Genomic DNA, 17,884 nt, shown 5'->3' on the forward strand with positions numbered 1-17,884 from the left:
TTTTTTAATTCAAACAGAATATCATCTTATTCACGAGCGTCAAACCTTAATTGAATCAAATACAAAAAATACAGTGATCTGAAACTTTTTTTATTTATTTACTCTTCAAAACAGGAACCCATGAAATGTTGATCGAAAATACAATAAGGGCTTTTAATTTTTAGTTTTTACATTTGCTCGAAACTTTGCTTTCTTATGTTTTCCTTTTTTTTTTTGTGGTAAAAGGCTGACAGACAGTGATCTTCAATGGAATGATATGACTTTGAAATAGTAATTTCAGTCCTGGTTCCCGGACCTTAGTTATCGGCAATGTAACCGGCACAGGAGAACCGTAAATATAATAATCAATATAAATCTTTGCAATCAAAACTTACTGGTTAAAATTAGGCTTCTGCATATCCTGTTTTTATAATTTGAATCAAATTATAATTTTTTTTTTTGGAATTGTTTTCAAAAATAGCCAACTTTTTTTAACTTCACTGGAGGCCAAGAAAAATTGATGCAAAGTACAGATAAATAGTAAAGAGAGAAATTTATAATGGAAAATCTTTAAAAAGAATCTTAATAGAATAGTGTAAAATGCAAGAAAATTAAACACCCGGCAATGTATTTTCTTAAAACAGGAAAATTTAAGGTTTGAAAACGCTTTTTGATGTTCAAACTAATTATATATTATGTAAAACTGTGATATTTGTAATAATTTTTAATTATAATTGTAGGTTATTTTTTACATATAAAAAGCATGTATATGTACAATGTTGCAGAAAACAAAAGCAAATTACTGAACAAATCTTTTTGGCTTTATATATGCTACACTGCTGTCATTAAAAATTTTTGTTAATGAATACTGCTTACTGTATCTATCAGTAATGAATAACTAAAAAAATGATTCAATATGTAATGTCAAATCAAATATTGAATTATACATGAATATAAAATGTTTTTCAAATATTCACTGCCCCTTTTGGAAACTTAGTTTTTAAAATCCACACGGTTTGAATATTTTGTTATTAATTACATTCTAAAATAGTAACATTAATTAAAGTGTAGATTTTAATTAATACAGCATTATTGATTTGAGTTAAATCTTGTTAAAATTATGTTTTGTTTTACGAATTGACCAGGATTTGGTGTCAGTGATATGTTATTTACTTGTATTTCAATGTTATACTGCATATAGACACACATTTCAGTGTTATCTTGCAATAATTTTTTTTTGTTTGCTAAAAATGATACTTTTGTTGTATTTCAAGTAACAGCATTCAAGAAACCATGATTTGATGATATAAGTTCTTACAATCTAACTTGATGGGAAAAGCTAATATGGATTATTTTCCGTGAAAGTTGTTGCTTGTTTTAAAAACTTAAAGTGTTATGAATATAACAACATGCTAACAGTCATGATTATCCTACTATGGGCTAGCTAAGTAACATGAGGATGATAATAATTTTCTCTTTACTTGAGCACATTTGGTTGAAGTGTCAATGAGGATTTTGGGTTCTAATCCTAAGTATGCCATGGCTGTGTTTGACATTTTTAACTGTAAAAGTATCAGTTTAGTTTGTAAGCTGCCTTCCAATTTAAGTAATGGCATGAACCCAGTACAATAAGTTCTGGAAAAGCTGAATTGTTTCTAGTTGCTAGTTTTTGTAAAAGATGTAAATTATTCCCAATTCTCCCCATTGTGTTTTTCCTCACGTGCCCGTACTAAGTACCTATAGGTTTGTATTCACAATTTTTTCAATATTACCAATATCTCCCTAATAACGTAATAAACTGTATAAACTGTGTCATGTTTGAAAGCACAATTTGAATATATTCGTAATTTGTATGTACGTCCAGTTTTTATTGTATGTAATTTGTTTGATAGCGTGATTGTTTTGTCATAAGATGGCAATAGCTGTGTTAATTTTGGTGACGAGAAGAAGAACTTTATGTAACTTGATTAAGAAAATATTTTTTTAATGTTAAACTTTCTTTGATGACAGTACTTGTTCAAGTTCACATTAACTTCAAATCACTATAATTGTAATGTGTACCCTGTGGTAATTAAATTGTTTTGGCAAGAGGTGTATGGCTTTGAATAGTTTCCGGTATATGTAGGGCTGAGGAGTGGTTTTGTACCACCATCCACACACACAGAAACATAAAGAGCTGCCAAAGGAATGGGACTCAAAACTATAGTATAGCACTTAAAACAGTGTTAAAGTTCGCTGTCATGTTCATTGTTTATTATAATGCAAAGCCAGTGAGACACACAAAGGTTATACTCAGTTAATTATCACTCTGTTCAACTTTACGATTATATTTTAACAGTCTGGTATTGGATAAAATAATTTTAATGTGTCTCGAATTTAGTTAAGTGTGATCAAAGAACGATACAACCAACCTGGTAATAATTTGGAGTGCTATGAACTACATATTTAGAATAGTTTTTTTACCACTCCATCCTGAGATGCCTAATATTTGGAAATCGTTGGCTTCGTACTGGGAACGTCTGAACGTCTTTCTTTGATACTCGGTATATTCGTCCTGGGAATGCCTTTCTTCTGAAATTTATGGCTTCAACTGCGTCGGATTGTCGTCTAAATTTTATTTCTCGATTTTCTTTTCAATTATTTGGCATAACTTCGTGTTCGAGGATAAGTGAAATCGTCTTCCTTTTATAATGGCTTCGCCAAATGAAACCTTCTTCAATGCTTGAGTATTAATTAGCTTTCTTTTATTATTTAATTAAAATTACAGTCTGCCTCAAGTATCAATATCAGAATTATCGGTTTTAAAAATTAAACGTCAGTCAGTTCAGCTGGTTTTAAACAGAATGTAATTTCCTTCTGTTCTTTTCTCAATATTTAAAAATTGACTTTCCACTATTTTCAATAAATTATTTTGTGTCATAGTTTTAAACCAATAACAGAGAGTTTTACAAAGATGATTAATACTAATATATTAACTGAAAATTGAAATAAAATTGATAAAATATCAAGTTACTTATGCAAAGAAGTTTAGTTAACAAAGATATACCTTAAAATTTACTAACTGATATGCCATAGAGGAAAAAAGACATGTACTACTATGGAAATACCAATGATAACACAATAATTTGTGGTTCCTCCATCTTGTCTGTAAGGTTTTTGAGTCATCCTACTTTTGCAACGTGCTTCAGAACAAATGTTGCAGCAAAAGAAAGACAGTACTCATTAGGTAATTGGAACGTAGTTTAGAATGGGCAGGCCTAAGAAGCAGAAGGCACTTGTTTCTCGAACTTGCCGCTCCTCACGAGTTAGGCCACGTAACAACTCCTCACTAGCTGGCCGTCACCAGCCTCTGCTCGCCGCTGAGCGAGTACCGGGCTGAGCCAGGCAACCGAGGCGTTGACCCCCGACGCCATCAGGCGTGCTGGCGTCAACAGACCGGAAGGGTACAGGAGGAGGACTGACACACCATAGACACAAGGGGAAGATACGTGAGGCGGGTTGTCCACCCGAAGACAGCAGGGGTGAAAATCCGATCAGTAACGCTGCTCCGTTTAAAAGTGTACCTGTGGAATTTAAAAAAAAAAAAATTGGTTGTCTGTAAAGTTGGTTTACGGACGATAGTTTAACGTGACAACGTCATAACAAAACATTGATGAATTGATTGCATACATTTATGAATTAAATTGAATAATTTTTATTGAATTATCACTATTTTGTATGGATCCAAAGGAGTGAAATGAAATCTACAATTTAATTGATAAATTTACTTTTATTTCCACTCAATAATTCAAATATGTTTATTACTTTAACGAATATATTATTTTAACTATAACTTTTATACATGTTTGCTATTTAACTTCTTCCAATCTGTGTTATTCTGTTAAGGATAGGACGATGATAGGAAAAGTAAGAAACGAATGGGAGTGTTTCAAGTTTAAAGTGCCTCGAAAAAGTCAAATCGATGGTTGTTCCAATTAAGCGGAAGAGAGATAGATGCGGCGCAAGCGTACAATGAGCGTAACGGTACACAGCGTAATGGGACAATGTGCGTTACGGGGCACTTTTTCGTGCGTGCAGCCGCCGTTCATTGATTTATTAGACGTCACGTCAAAAATATTTATTCTCTAACGGCTTAAGTTTTTGTTTCAACATGTTTGGTTTTAAATTTGTGTGCGAATGTAGTTACACACAAAATCAAATAATTTTGTGTTCTCGTTGCAGCTGACGCCTGGGAAAGCGCAGGTCGTGATGGATCTGCTCGAGAAAGCGATAAAGTACCTGACGACGACGAATCCCTCGCCGTACCAGCGCAAAGGAGTCGGCCTGCAGAAGTTCCAGGACCTGATGAAGGTGGTGTTCTGTGTGGGTGCCCCGAGTCAGGCGTACCTGAGCAAGTTGAAGAAGTGTTACAAGGTAATATGCTTAAAGAGGTTGTCTTGTTTACATTGATTTATTTATTTATTTTTTTGCTTATTTTAAGTGGCGAAGTTAAGGCGTACCACCTTGTCTTACACTTAACCACATACATCTTTACTAACTAGGTACACATACCAAAAATTGTCACAAATACATTTAAATAAAAAATGGATTAACATATAAATACGAATATAAAAATAATAATAAATTAGCATATGCAATACACATGAGCTACCTGAATTATAACTATTATAGGCATATGGTAAAAAGGCCTTTCTTTATCTATCTAATGCTAAAGTTGTAAAAATTTAAATATATTTAATGACCTAAATATTTAGGTAAAAAACTAAGACACAAACAATTTAGATGTATATACCAATATTTTCTTATAATAAATCATTCATATACACGTACATTCACACATCTGATACCACAGCTATACCTGATTTTTTTTCCCTGTTTATTTTGGTGATGTAATGTTGGGTGATATGAAGCCACTAGTGATGGTTCACGTAAGTTTACAAGATATTTTGCTTAAAGGGATACATTGCATGATGGAGAGTGTTCGAGCACATACATCAACATTCGAACCGACGCCATGATGATGCGTAACTGTCGGTTTAGTCCGAAGATCGCAGCACTGTCCCAAGGTCCGACGGGTGGTGCAAGAAGGCACCAAGTCGCACAATTAAAAAAAAGTACACAGCAACCCTCAACAGAGAGTATTAAAGAAACATCAAATTGGTAGTATTAATTTTATTTATTTATTAAATTTTGTGGCATGCCCACCAACAGTTATGCAACTTTTGAGGTGAGCACGAACATACACAAACACAAGCAGTCCTTGCCCATGTCAAGGCACCGCAAGCATGTCTGCACTACGCAAGGTGGGCTCCGCCCGCAAGGAGAACAATCCGTGCGGGCAGCCACCACTCGCAAGTAGATGCGACATAACCCGCCAGCACCGCACACATGAAGGCGCCACAACACAACAAAAGACAGAAGAATACAAACACATAAACAAGGATGTTAAAACTCACATTCTGAATGAGACAATAAGAACAAAAAACAAATACCAAATTCCAAACAGATAAGCAAAACATAGCTGTGCTCACAATTAATTTTTCTTGGTGTTGTGTCTGGTATAGTTTGTAACGAGTCTATAAATAAGATCATTCTGGTTTAAATAGTACATAAACTAGAAAAGAGGCGAGATTTGAATTGGGGGATTCTCAATCCAGTGTTCTCAAGAATATACAGGAAAGCTTCACTATAAAGAACATGAAGGGACCAAAAAATACAGGAAAGCTTCACTATAAAGAACATGAAGGGACCAAAAAATAGTTGAGTTTGTTATACTGAAGTTCTTTATACTGAAACATAACCATTGTTATAAATATGTATACCGATAAAAACATGAAACACCTTAAGTGTACTAAGGTTCAGTATCTGTCATTAGTCTATGGCCGCTTGAAGAACCTGTTCACATACTCTCTGCTGATGCTTTATCTATGGTCAGTAGACACGTTGTAGGCAGAGCTGCCAACCTCAAATCACACCCATCGGTAATGACAATTATATGAAAAAGTATGCGTAAATCATGCACGATAAATTTTTCCTGAGGAATTATGACACACACAAGATAAAACAAGGACAAGAATATGCAAAAAAAAAAGAAAAATATAGGCCTATGTATAAGAATACAATGAAAATTAATGAATCAAAGGAAAAAAAAAACTATTTAAACTATACAATCATCTGAATATGTAAGATTGTCAATAATTTTACAGGAAATTTTCAACCTGGCAATTCAAAGTATTCAAAGTTATACTTTTGAACAACTGTCTTTTTATTTGCTTCTTTTATCCTGGTTGGATAAGAACTGTCTTATAAACAAACAACAGAAGACAAACAAAAGAACTTGTAAACAATAACTCTGCGTTCGTTACTTTCGTTTCTTCAGATGTAGCGAAAAAACTATGATATGGATTTATTGCTCTTCATGACTATAAAAAGATCCGCATGTTTCTTTGATTCAATATGCCGTCTACAGTCATCCCTTCCACCATGTGCAATCGAAAAGTCACACGTGCATACATTAAAATAGCGTGGTGTTCCAAAACATTTGAAGACAAGCATGGCCATTCTTTTGAATAGTTAGGTCTTAGGTCGAAACTTTTGAAGAATTGCGTTCTTTTCTTTCTCCCCCAGATACACTTTTGTTTTGTCACACGCTTCATTTCTACAACCAGCACTGAAGAACACAACACTATTGAAAAACGTAAAAAATTTCACGTCTGTAGACACGACAAAAACACTATGATGAAAAAAAAATGACTATCAAAAAATAAATTAAAACAACACAGGTTAGCCAAAGTACCGTACAAACATTATCGTGATGTAAGTAGCCAACAAACGAAAAGTCCGAGAATATGTACTAGTTGTATCGTACAACGGACGTAATACCATCCCATTATTATTTCAAAACACGAGAATTATCTACTTATTTCGACAGTACATGCTACATGCGGACACATACTAGTTCCGTTATTTGCGCAAACACGTGATGTATTCGAACTGCGTTCACGAAACAGCGCAGCAGAAACGGAATTTTTTCCGTTACCGTGCAGCACAAAGCCTTGTTTCCGTAATAAACCAGCGATGTTCCGTAATTCCGTAATTCGGTGTTAAATCCGTAATAAATTACAGAAAATCCGTGATGGTTGGCAGCTCTGTAGTAGGTTATGTTTTTGTTTACGTACACGCTGTTACGTTTGAATAAGAAAATTAAAAATAAAGTACAAGTTTTTGGATGGTAATTTTTTTCAAAATTTGTCTCAAGTTTGTTCGTTCAAGTGAATATTTTTGTTTCAGGAAGAAACAGACAGTCGTAAAATTCGTTAAGATGAAATAAAATTCAAGGTTATTATATACGTTTTTGGCGGGACCAAACAATGAGTTCGGTTAAGTGAAGTGTTCGTTTAACTGAAGTTCGTTGTACTGGTGCTTTCCTGTAGCTACATTTAATTTTATAGTTATAAATGTTATGTACAAAAAGATAGTCCAAATGGGCTCTACGGTCTGCTGGAGGAATAAGATTGGGATGCGGAAAGCCTCTATGAATTATTAGTTGAGACAATTTGTATGTAAATCTACACTGTTTAACATATGCAACGATTACATTTAACTCTACAATAATAAGTTAATTCTTTAAAACTGCAAGGAGGGCATCATCCACATTGATTACATTGTTACTACTTCCAATCTAAACTGCAAATACACCAACTCTACTGGCTCTACATAGTGGTGCACTTACCTAAAGCCACGAGACAGCTAAAGAATACCGTGTTTTATCGCATAATCATCACACATTTTATACTAAAATAAAGTTTGAAAAGTAGGGGTGCGACGTTTATGCGAGAAAAAAGAAAATTTGTTAGGTAAAGTTATTCCTTATTCATAAAACAAAACCCATTCATGGAAAGTACATTTATTTAAAAAGTGAAGTATAAAAGAGCACGCCAAACAATTTAAATTAATAAGTCATGCAACAAAACCTTTCTTCAACTTTAAATAGAAAAACAAAATCTGTGATCCGAATGCGAGCCTGAACGAATGCATTACTATCGTCGTAGTACACACCACGAAAGAGTGCGGGCCATCAGATGTAGTTAACTCGGCAGTCGGCCTATAGCGAGCGTTGCATGCAATCGGCGAAATATCAATATTAGACTACGTGTGCGCGCTCTATACGGGAAGCAACATAACCAAACATGAATGATGCCAACTAGCGCTGGTTACATTTTTATAAGCGGTACACCGCAGCGACGTAGACGATAAGATAAAGGTTACAACGTTTAAAAATGTCTTCAAAAGAAAATTTACATATCAGATAACTTTGTATTTCTGTTAGTTAAATAGGTAAGTGGTAATGTTCGAATAAATATTAGATTTCTACCTTAATATACATCATTTTGTACGGAATAATACCTACATAAAAGAGCTCGAAATCTAATAGCGGGGACCAAAAACATCATGCGATGATTGCGCGAGAGATTTTTTAATCCAAACTTTGACGCCCTTAACTCTCCAGTAATAATTTAATAACGCCCAACTACATAGAAAAACTTTATTTTCACCACATGTTTCACAGCTCCTTCCAAAATCACCGTTACAAGCCTCTCTCTCCCTCCAAAGACCAAGTTCCATATCCTTCCGCGGTCAATATTTGCACTTACTTCAACCAAATATACACTTCAAAGTAACATAAGTTTAACAAAAAAAGATACAAGATTTTAAACCACAAATTCATTTACTTTACCATTATTTAAACAGCTTACAATAACTTCTGGCAACCTATAAACAAATAGTTCCGGCACAATATGGCGGCAGCATACAGCGATTTTGTCTCAAATAAAGTGAAACGTCACTTGGCCAATCACAGCTAACTAGGTTACACCACAACATTTTCAAACACCTGGCGCCAGCTGGACGGCCCTTCCTTACTCCTTCTTCCCAAAACCCGGCTTAAACTTAAATTTATAAATCATCTCTGCCAGAAATCACCGACAGAAACAAAGGAGTTATAGAAAACATTTAAGGAATGCAGAGACAAATATTTCCATACAAAACATAACACAAGAATAAATATTTTTTTATCTTCTCAAAACCCCACGCTAAAGAATCAATGTTAGGGTAGGTCAGTGCCTAACCTCCTTACAACCCCCCAAGTTAAATGGAGTTTGAGTAAACAAAATTTAACTTTTGCCTGAGGTATGTGCAAGCCGGCGACCAATTCTCCCTTAGTTACTTCCTTCCAGCTTTTACACCACTTACCTCACAAAACAAGATAGCCATTTACAAGTGTTCAGTTTTACTTAATTACTTTCTCTAACACTGTTAATAACAAGTCACAGAATCCCAATAGACAAAATTACAGACTTGTAATTAACAAACAAACAAGAATATACCCTTAGCACAAATCTACTTGTACACAACCATCAATAAAATAAACCCACATTGGCTCTTACCAACAACCCCCTTATGAGAGTCCCAAAATGTTTCAAGAGATTTCCTGCTTAAAGCCAACATGTTATGCAGGTTATCCCGTTACATCACTAACCACACGACAAACATCAAATCAAACAATATAACATGACACAACTCTCGAAACTCCAATCAACTTGAAAATGGCGCCACACGATTGGATTCACGTTTCACTAATGTACGGCTTTAACAAATATTGGTTGAAGCTACCTCGAACACCCCCGCCACCAGTCAAGTGTCCAATCTCCCAGACATTTTTTCCTACTTCCCTAGTGATCCTGAACGGCCCTTCATATAGCAGTCCCAGTTTTTTCGTCTCTTTTAACATAAAATCACTTCTCCCACAAACTGAGCAGTACCAAATCCCCTAACTTGAAGTTACTGCTTATAACTCTCTGTTGTACTCCTCTCCTCAATGCTGCATGCTTAAGTTTCAGTTTAACTTCCTCTATCCTGTCACTAGTCTGATCCTCCTCCCCACTAGGAAACTTAAATTTTAGGGCTAGACTATCCCGCTGAATTTTGCCACTGGTAAGTTCCTGCGGTGAAAAACCTGTACTGCTGTGAATGTGTTCATTAAAAAACCTATTTAATAGTGGTACAGCTTCAACCCACTTGCTGTGCTGCTCATGGCAATAGGTGCGTAGCAATCTCCCTATTTCCCTCATAACACGCTCAATCGGATTCCCCTGCGGGTGCCTGACAGAGCTATAGATCACATCAACGCCCTTCCAGGCTAACTCCCAGCGCCAAACATCCGCAGTGAACTGGGTACCGTGGTCACTCAGTATTCTCTTAGGTACACCCATTCTTTCAAAATAATGATTGAGTAACTTGTCAACACATGCCGCTGCTGTGGCTTTCTTTAAAGGATAGCAAAGCACAAACTTGGTGAAAACATTTAATACCGCGAAAATGTACTGGACACCTCCCCTCGACTTGGGCAGTGGGCCATATAGGTCCACAGCTAAAAGATCCTCCGGTCCTGATGGAACAATCGGTTCCCATTTACCTTCCCAATTACGATTCGGGTACTTCGCCTTTTGGCAAATGTCGCAACTACTAATTATTTTCCTAATTGTCTTTTCCATGTTAGACCAATAGTAGCTGTTACTTGCTAACCAAAATACTTTTTTGTTCCCAAAATGTCCAGTGGATCGGTGAAGATGCCATACTAATTGGTTGACCAATATCTTAGGTATACATAGTCTCCATTTTCCCGAATCATCCTTCCTATAGAGTACTTTACCCGTTATACAGTACCACAAAAGCAGCTTCTGGACTTGTGGTTGGTTGACATCCTTATTTTCATCTTCTAATACCCCTATGATCATGCCCCAGACTTCATCTTCCCTTTGGGCCTCCCCTAACTTGGTGAACTTCCTAAATAGTTCATCATCCTTTTCCACATTAATAATGGCCATAATGGGTCCTGCTCGGGGTTTCTCCTCCATAACTAACTCCCCTTGCTCTATTATAGTCCTACTTAGTAAATCTGCATCCCCATTCTCCTTGCCCGAGATGTAAACAATCTCCAAGTCATACTCCTGCAGAGCTAGGCACCACCTAGTCAGACGGCTCCCCATCAGTTTGCATGATTGTAAGAAAGCTAGTGAATGATGATCGGACTGCACTATGATTTTACTGCCTAACACTATATTTCTCAATTTCTCGAGGCTCCACACTACTGCCAGACATTCCCGTTCCGTAACAGTATAGGACCTTTCAGCTGCATTCAAACTCCTACTCAGCATGGCTATCAGATGTTCTTCCCCCTCCTCCCCTAGCTGGAAGCACTTTGCACCCAATCCATAGCTGGAGGCATCTGTACTGATGTAGAATTCCTTGGTGAAATCAGGGTGCCGGATTACACAATTGTCCACGAAAAGGGTTTTTGCCCTGTGGAAACTACTCTCACATTGGTCATTCCAATCCCAAACGCCATCCTTCCTAAGTAAATTCAACATAGGTGCCACCACATCTGAGAACCGTTCAACGAACCTTCGGTAAAAATTACACAATCCCAAAAATCCTCGCAGTTCTTTGACAGTTTTGGGTCGCGGAAATTCTCTGATTAACCTCACCTTTTCCGGGTCCGGTCTTATTCCCTCCGCACTCAACCTAAAACCTAGAAAAATCACCTCGTTCCTTAGAAACATTGTTTTGGATACGTTCAAGGTTAAATTCACCTCCCTTAGTCGGTACAACAACTGCTCAAGAATTTCCAAGTGCTCGCCAAACGTTTCTGTTGCAATTAGCACATCATCCACATAGGTTCGAACTCTGGACTCTAATTCGGGACCTAAGGAAGCATCCACCGCCCTACAGAACTCCCCTACACTATTAGGTAAACCAAAAGGCAGTACCTTGAACTGGTATACACGCCCCTTGTAAAGAAAAGCTGTGTATTTTCTATCGTTGACATGCAGTGGCACCTGCCAGTACCCCTTTACAAAATCAGTCGTGCTGATGTATTTACATCCATAGAACGCAGTGAACAATTGGCTGGGCTCCACTGGACTCTGCCTATCGGGAACAATTCTGCCTTTTAATGCCCTTGAATCTACACATAGCCTCACCCTCCCATCTTTCTTTCTAGCACACACCAAGGGGTTTACAAAAGGACTGTTCCCTCTTTCGATTATGCCGCTAGCTTCCATCTGCCTAATTTGGTTCTCAACCTCATCCTTACATGCCCAAGGGATCGGGTAGCTCCTACCTCTGAATGGCGTGTCGTCTTTCATGGGTATTCTGGCCACATACTTGGTGGTCAGCCCAGGTTCTCCCCGAAAAACATCTTTAAATTCAAGCAACAGTCCCCTTAACTGCATCCTTTCCTCCTCACTTCCTACCTCACATCGCTCTAACATATGCTTCACCTCCTCCTCCCAAGGTGTAGCAGTGACCCTTTGAATTTGTTGTGGGTCCTTTTCTAACATTTCGCCTAGTTCTTCCTCCAATTTACCCTCCTTCCAATCCTCCACACACTGTACCCTCAATACCCCCGGACTCCGGTCCAACAAGTTGTCACTCCTCACCATAGCATAAGGGTCTCCTTTAATGAAAATCCTAGCCTGAACAAAATCAACAACTATGTTGTGACTATGCATGAAGTCAATGCCAAGTATCACCTCCTTGGTTAATCTGGGTACAACCAGACAATTTGCACGGTAGGTCTCTCTCCCTAACTGAAAATCCAAAAAGATTTGCTTGTTTACCTTTCTGCTTTTACCCCTGGTGGCCCCAATTACCGTCAGCTGAGGTACGGGCAGTATGGGATACGTGAATCCCTGCTTGTTTAGCTCTGCTAGGAACTGTTCGGAAATCCCACTGACTTCCGATCCCGAATCAAAAAGGACTGCCACCTCCTGGTCCCCTATCTTACACATTAGTTCAGGCACACATACTTTATTTGGTTTCTGGGCTCCTTCAGACAATAAAAATTCTCTATCATCAGTGAAGATTGCAGCAGCCATGTGAATAGGCCTACACCCACCTAGCGGCCCTTCAACAGATTCGATCGCCCTAGCCTGACTGCCTAGGCTCGACGATCCACTTCGTTTCCCGATTGGGCATTAGAACGGTGGTCGCCGTTGCCTCCTCTCTCATCTATCTTACCTTCTTTCTCTCCCCTCTCTCCCTGTCCTGCACCTGATTTTCTATCATCCCCATCTACTGGCCCACTACCATTCTTCCCGTATCTCCAGCTACCTTGCCCCCTCCCATTACCAGATCCTCCTCCCTTCCATGGCCTGGTCCCCCAGTGGCTGTTATTGGAGTCCTGGTTACTGTTGCTGGTCTTTTCCTGAAAATACCCACCTTGGCTCTGATACCCCCCACTTGCTTTGCCATGGCTAAAATTATCAACCCCCAAACTCTGTGGTTGTCCAGACGCACCTCGTGGCTCTCTCCAAGCATTGATACGGTCTAACTCCTTAAGTACCTTGCGCAGCTGCTCCTACCAGTGCCTCTTGTACATGTTCAGGTGTTTGTGAATACACGAGAGTAACTATCTCCTCCTCACTGAACGCTGTATCGTAATACCTACTACGCTCAACTACATTGCTAAGATGGGCCTCTAGCTGCCCTGCCACGCATCTCCCCTGATACAGATTCGCTCGGTCTATCCCTTGCACCCTTTTCCCCCAGTATTCACTTGTAAATTCTTTTTCGAATTCTTTGAATGTGGTAATGCGGTTTTCACTTAGCCTCAACCAATTCTCACCTGTCCCCACAATGGATCTCTTTGCCACAAAAAGTTTTTCATCTTCCGAGCACCCATAAACTGCGAAAAATTCGTGTAGTTTGCCAAGATGCTTCTTTGGGTGTACCCTATCCTGCCCCGAAAATTTAGGGATGTCTCGGTCCTGATATGGCTGTGTGAGACGCCTATTTCGACACATACCGTTTCCACTACACCCCCCAGCGCTAAGTTCTCCCTCTATCGTAGCTAACTTTTGACTGAGGTTCCCTATCTTGGTTTCGTTCCCGTCTATCTTTCGCCCCCACTGGTTCATCTCATTGCGAGTTTGTGCCATGGCTTCTTCCTGCAACCTACTTTCGCTTGATAGTTTTGCTTTAGCCGTCTCTAGCTCTTGATTAACAAGCAAAACTTCCCCTCGGCTGCTGGCCATCATTCCCTCTAGGGATGTCAGCTGATGTTCTATGTTTTTGACATCAAGTTGGTGAGTGTTTACTTCCTCCTCCACTTTGGCTATTTGCTCCCTAATGGCCACCTGTTCCTGGACTAGGCTGGAAACTTGGTTTTCCGCTTCTGCTAAACGACCAGCATACCGCTCTTCCAAAACCTCCTGCCTCGAGCGAAACTCTGCAAAATCCCCCCTGATCTCTGCTTTGAAATTTTCCAACTTTTGATGGTGTACCGCAAACATTTCTTTAATTAGTGACGCTAGATCCTGGTTACTTTCCCCTGCTGGCGGAGGTGTTGTGGATATGTCCCCGACAGATTGTTCCTCCCCTTGCTCTACTATTTCTCCTTGCTGATCGAGCACCCCAACACTTACTAGTGGCAGGTCCTCCAAACTAGCGCCTGTTGCGCTACTGGCTAGTGCCCCAGTTGATCGAGTATTTACTGGCGCCATGTTCAAAGACCAAGATATTATTTACTCATACACCAGTTACTCTAAATATACAAAACAAAAAAACAAACATTTTCCCTTCCACTAAACCACACAGGATCTCGCACGTGTACAGCTAATCAATGATCAAAGAGTACAGTTCCAACTTACACCACTGCACCTTATCCTGTTTTGCACGTTTTTATGCTTTTTTTTTTTTACAAAGACCCTACATAACAAAAGTGCACAACTACTTCACACAGAAAAATATAACACCGTCAATAGGCTATTAATACAAACCGACGAGTCGAAATACTTTGCTGATACTGTGTATGTAGGGGAGTGTGACGGTGTATCTCCGACCTTAATTGATGGGTTCCCTGGTGACTGCTGCGAATGCCGCCATGTCGTCCACGGAGTGTCCTAAGCCGTTGTCCTCTGCGAGCTGTCCCACGCTGTCGCCTATGCCGCTGTAGACACGTGGTCGCCTCTGCCGCTGTAGACACGTGGTCGCCTCTGCCGCTGTAGACACGTGGTCGTCTCTGCCACTGTAGACACTTGGGCTTCACACGTAGAATCACACTTCCTCCCGTGATTACACCGCGAGTGACTATTTACGCCGCATTCGTTATTCTGCACTTTGCAGACCTCCAGTCACGCTCCCTAGGTGATTACACTGCCCTTTGTTTCCGCTGCATTTGCCACGCCGACGCCGACGCCGACCTTTTCACAAACAACTCCTTTTGTCCCTTTTTTTTTCACTCAACACTGTCTATTGTTTACCCGAGTACTCAACTTCGTCGGGTCCCTGTTCGGGCGCCATAATATGTAGTGGGTAACTCTCCAGTAATAATTTAATAACGCCCAACTACAAAGAAAAACTTTATTTTCACCACATGTTTCACAGCTCCTTCCAAAATCACCGTTACAAGCCTCTCTCTCCCTCCAAAGACCAAGTTCCATATCCTTCCGCGGTCAATATTTGCACTTACTTCAACCAAATATACACTTCAAAGTAACATAAGTTTAACAAAAAAAGATACAAGATTTTAAACCACAAATTCATTTACTTTACCATTATTTAAACAGCTTACAATAACTTCTGGCAACCTATAAACAAATAGTTCCGGCACAATATGGCGGCAGCATACAGCGATTTTGTCTCAAATAAAGTGAAACGTCACTTGGCCAATCACAGCTAACTAGGTTACACCACAACATTTTCAAACACCTGGCGCCAGCTGGACGGCCCTTCCTTACTCCTTCTTCCCAAAACCCGGCTTAAACTTAAATTTATAAATCATCTCTGCCAGAAATCACCGACAGAAACAAAGGAGTTATAGAAAACATTTAAGGAATGCAGAGACAAATATTTCCATACAAAACATAACACAAGAATAAATATTTTTTTATCTTCTCAAAACCCCACGCTAAAGAATCAATGTTAGGGTAGGTCAGTGCCTAACCTCCTTACACATGCGACGATTGCGCGAGAGATTTTTTAATCCAAACTTTGACGCCCTAAAATATAGGTGCAACGATTATGCGCGTGCGATGGATTACGCTATAAAAGAGGGTCTTTCTTTGGGCTTGGATGTTGTCTGCGGCTTCTCTTGTCTCATCAGAGCTCGCATCTGCAACTGCCTGCTTGCTGCCATCACCACTAGGCGAACAAGGCAGAGACTGTGTTTCTAAGCATAATACCTGTATTTATCAACTTGGGCACATGCTCGGGGTCAATGTTTCTTAGTCGTTTCCTTCTTGGGCGCAGAGGTTAAATATGGGGCTCCAAGCATTTGTTTGAGGACTTGCTGATCATGCTTCGTCTGCCGCGGCCCACGTGTGCGAAGCTCAAGTGTGTGGTCTACTTTGTCTCACAACACCTTGTACGTGTGAACTCTCACTTGATTTACTTCCAGTGTGTGGAGGGATTACAGTGTTTGAGTGGTCATTTTGGCAGGAACTAACCTGGAAATTCGCAATAGGGAAACAAGGCGAAAGTTGCTGAAAGCTGGAGGGTTTTCCTCGGGGTGCTCTTGTTTCCGTGGCTTGTACTTTCTCTCAACGCTCCTTTGCTTTAATACCTTGTCGCCCCTCACCACCTGTAAAGACTTTGATGTCGGTGGGACTCTGAGCTTTAAATAATATGCTCATTCCAGTGTGTGGAATGGAACCGGAAGTGACTGTAAATAAAAACAGGGTGGTCGAGTGGCTGAGAGGCAGAACATAACGTGAGGCACAGGAAGGGACCATGCTTCTTGGCCTTTTTTTTTTTTGCCCTTGTATCATTACAGAGCAAGAAACATTGACTTATTCCCTCTTTTCGTCATTAAAGAAAATAACTGTGAGTAATTTGTATACAGATTTGCAATCATATAATGTTATTGCACTTCTCATGTATTGAGAAACATCTGATAATGGAAAAAAAATAGGATTTCTTTTTGTCAGTTTGGTGCTACACGCAGTAAGACATTGGTTTAAAAATACTGTATATGTTTTACGACTGACTATGAAGGCTGTTGATGTCGTAGGGCCTGGTACGTCCTTAACTGCATGTTGGTAATATGTGCTTGGGTGCTACCGTGTGTTTCTTGGATACAGGGACCTGGTAGAGACACTTTAACAGGGTCGTGACATCGACCGTGTATGGACTGCCCTACTAAAACCTTAACCCCTCCAGACCTGGTCCACTCTGAGTGTTGGACACGCTTATCGGAATGAAGACTGAGCTCTTAGAGATGTCCCTCATGCCTGGCACTGACCAGAGTCTATACGTGATAAAAAACTGAACACTTCTCACAGTTAACTATATTTATTGCCATGGTTACTTATACATCTCTGGCTATAATACCTTAAAACTCAGCACGACATGAATCTGTATAGTTATAATCTGTCACTCTTGTGGCTAACAAATTACACAGTAATTTCGAAGTTCGTGAAAAAATGTTAAATTTAAATAATTTGCTCCCAAGGATAATAATAAAACTCTTGCCTTCCCTGAGCTCAGCTACGGACAACCATTTCAAACATGATACATGGGTTTCTTGCTTGCTTGTTCTGTGACGGTGACATAGTTGCTGGGTAGATGGATTGGTCTTTTCTTCAACTTCCGTTCTATTGTACTGTGGATGGAGTCACACTCCATCTGTGTGTGTCCTCTTTCAAGAAATTTTTGTATGATTGTCTTCCCACTTTTGATGGCATGGTCTAGCAAAGCATTTCCTAAAATAGAGTTTCTGTTTTTATAAGTGCAGCCATCACTGTATATTATTATTTGTTTTTCATTTGCACAGTGACATTTCAGATAGTCTATAATTAGGATTGGGTTTATCCTGTACAATTTTTATTCTGTTTTTTTCTGTACC

General features: G+C 39.2%; 1 protein-coding gene across 3 annotated transcripts in view; it reads left to right on the forward strand.

Annotated features, from left to right (window-relative positions):
- The window catches only part of LOC134539382 (regulator of telomere elongation helicase 1 homolog), a 124,024-nt gene that overhangs the window by 54,295 nt on the left and 51,845 nt on the right, over positions 1-17,884 (forward strand). For all 3 annotated transcript variants that reach the window (XM_063381370.1, XM_063381371.1, XM_063381372.1), the window contains one exon: positions 4,201-4,392. In XM_063381370.1, coding sequence (XP_063237440.1) covers positions 4,201-4,392 — 192 coding nt within the window. The remainder of the gene's footprint in view (positions 1-4,200; positions 4,393-17,884) is intronic.

This window comes from Bacillus rossius, chromosome 15 (genome assembly GCF_032445375.1).
Source record: "Bacillus rossius redtenbacheri isolate Brsri chromosome 15, Brsri_v3, whole genome shotgun sequence".
In the NCBI taxonomy this organism is placed as follows: Eukaryota; Metazoa; Arthropoda; class Insecta; order Phasmatodea; family Bacillidae; genus Bacillus; species Bacillus rossius.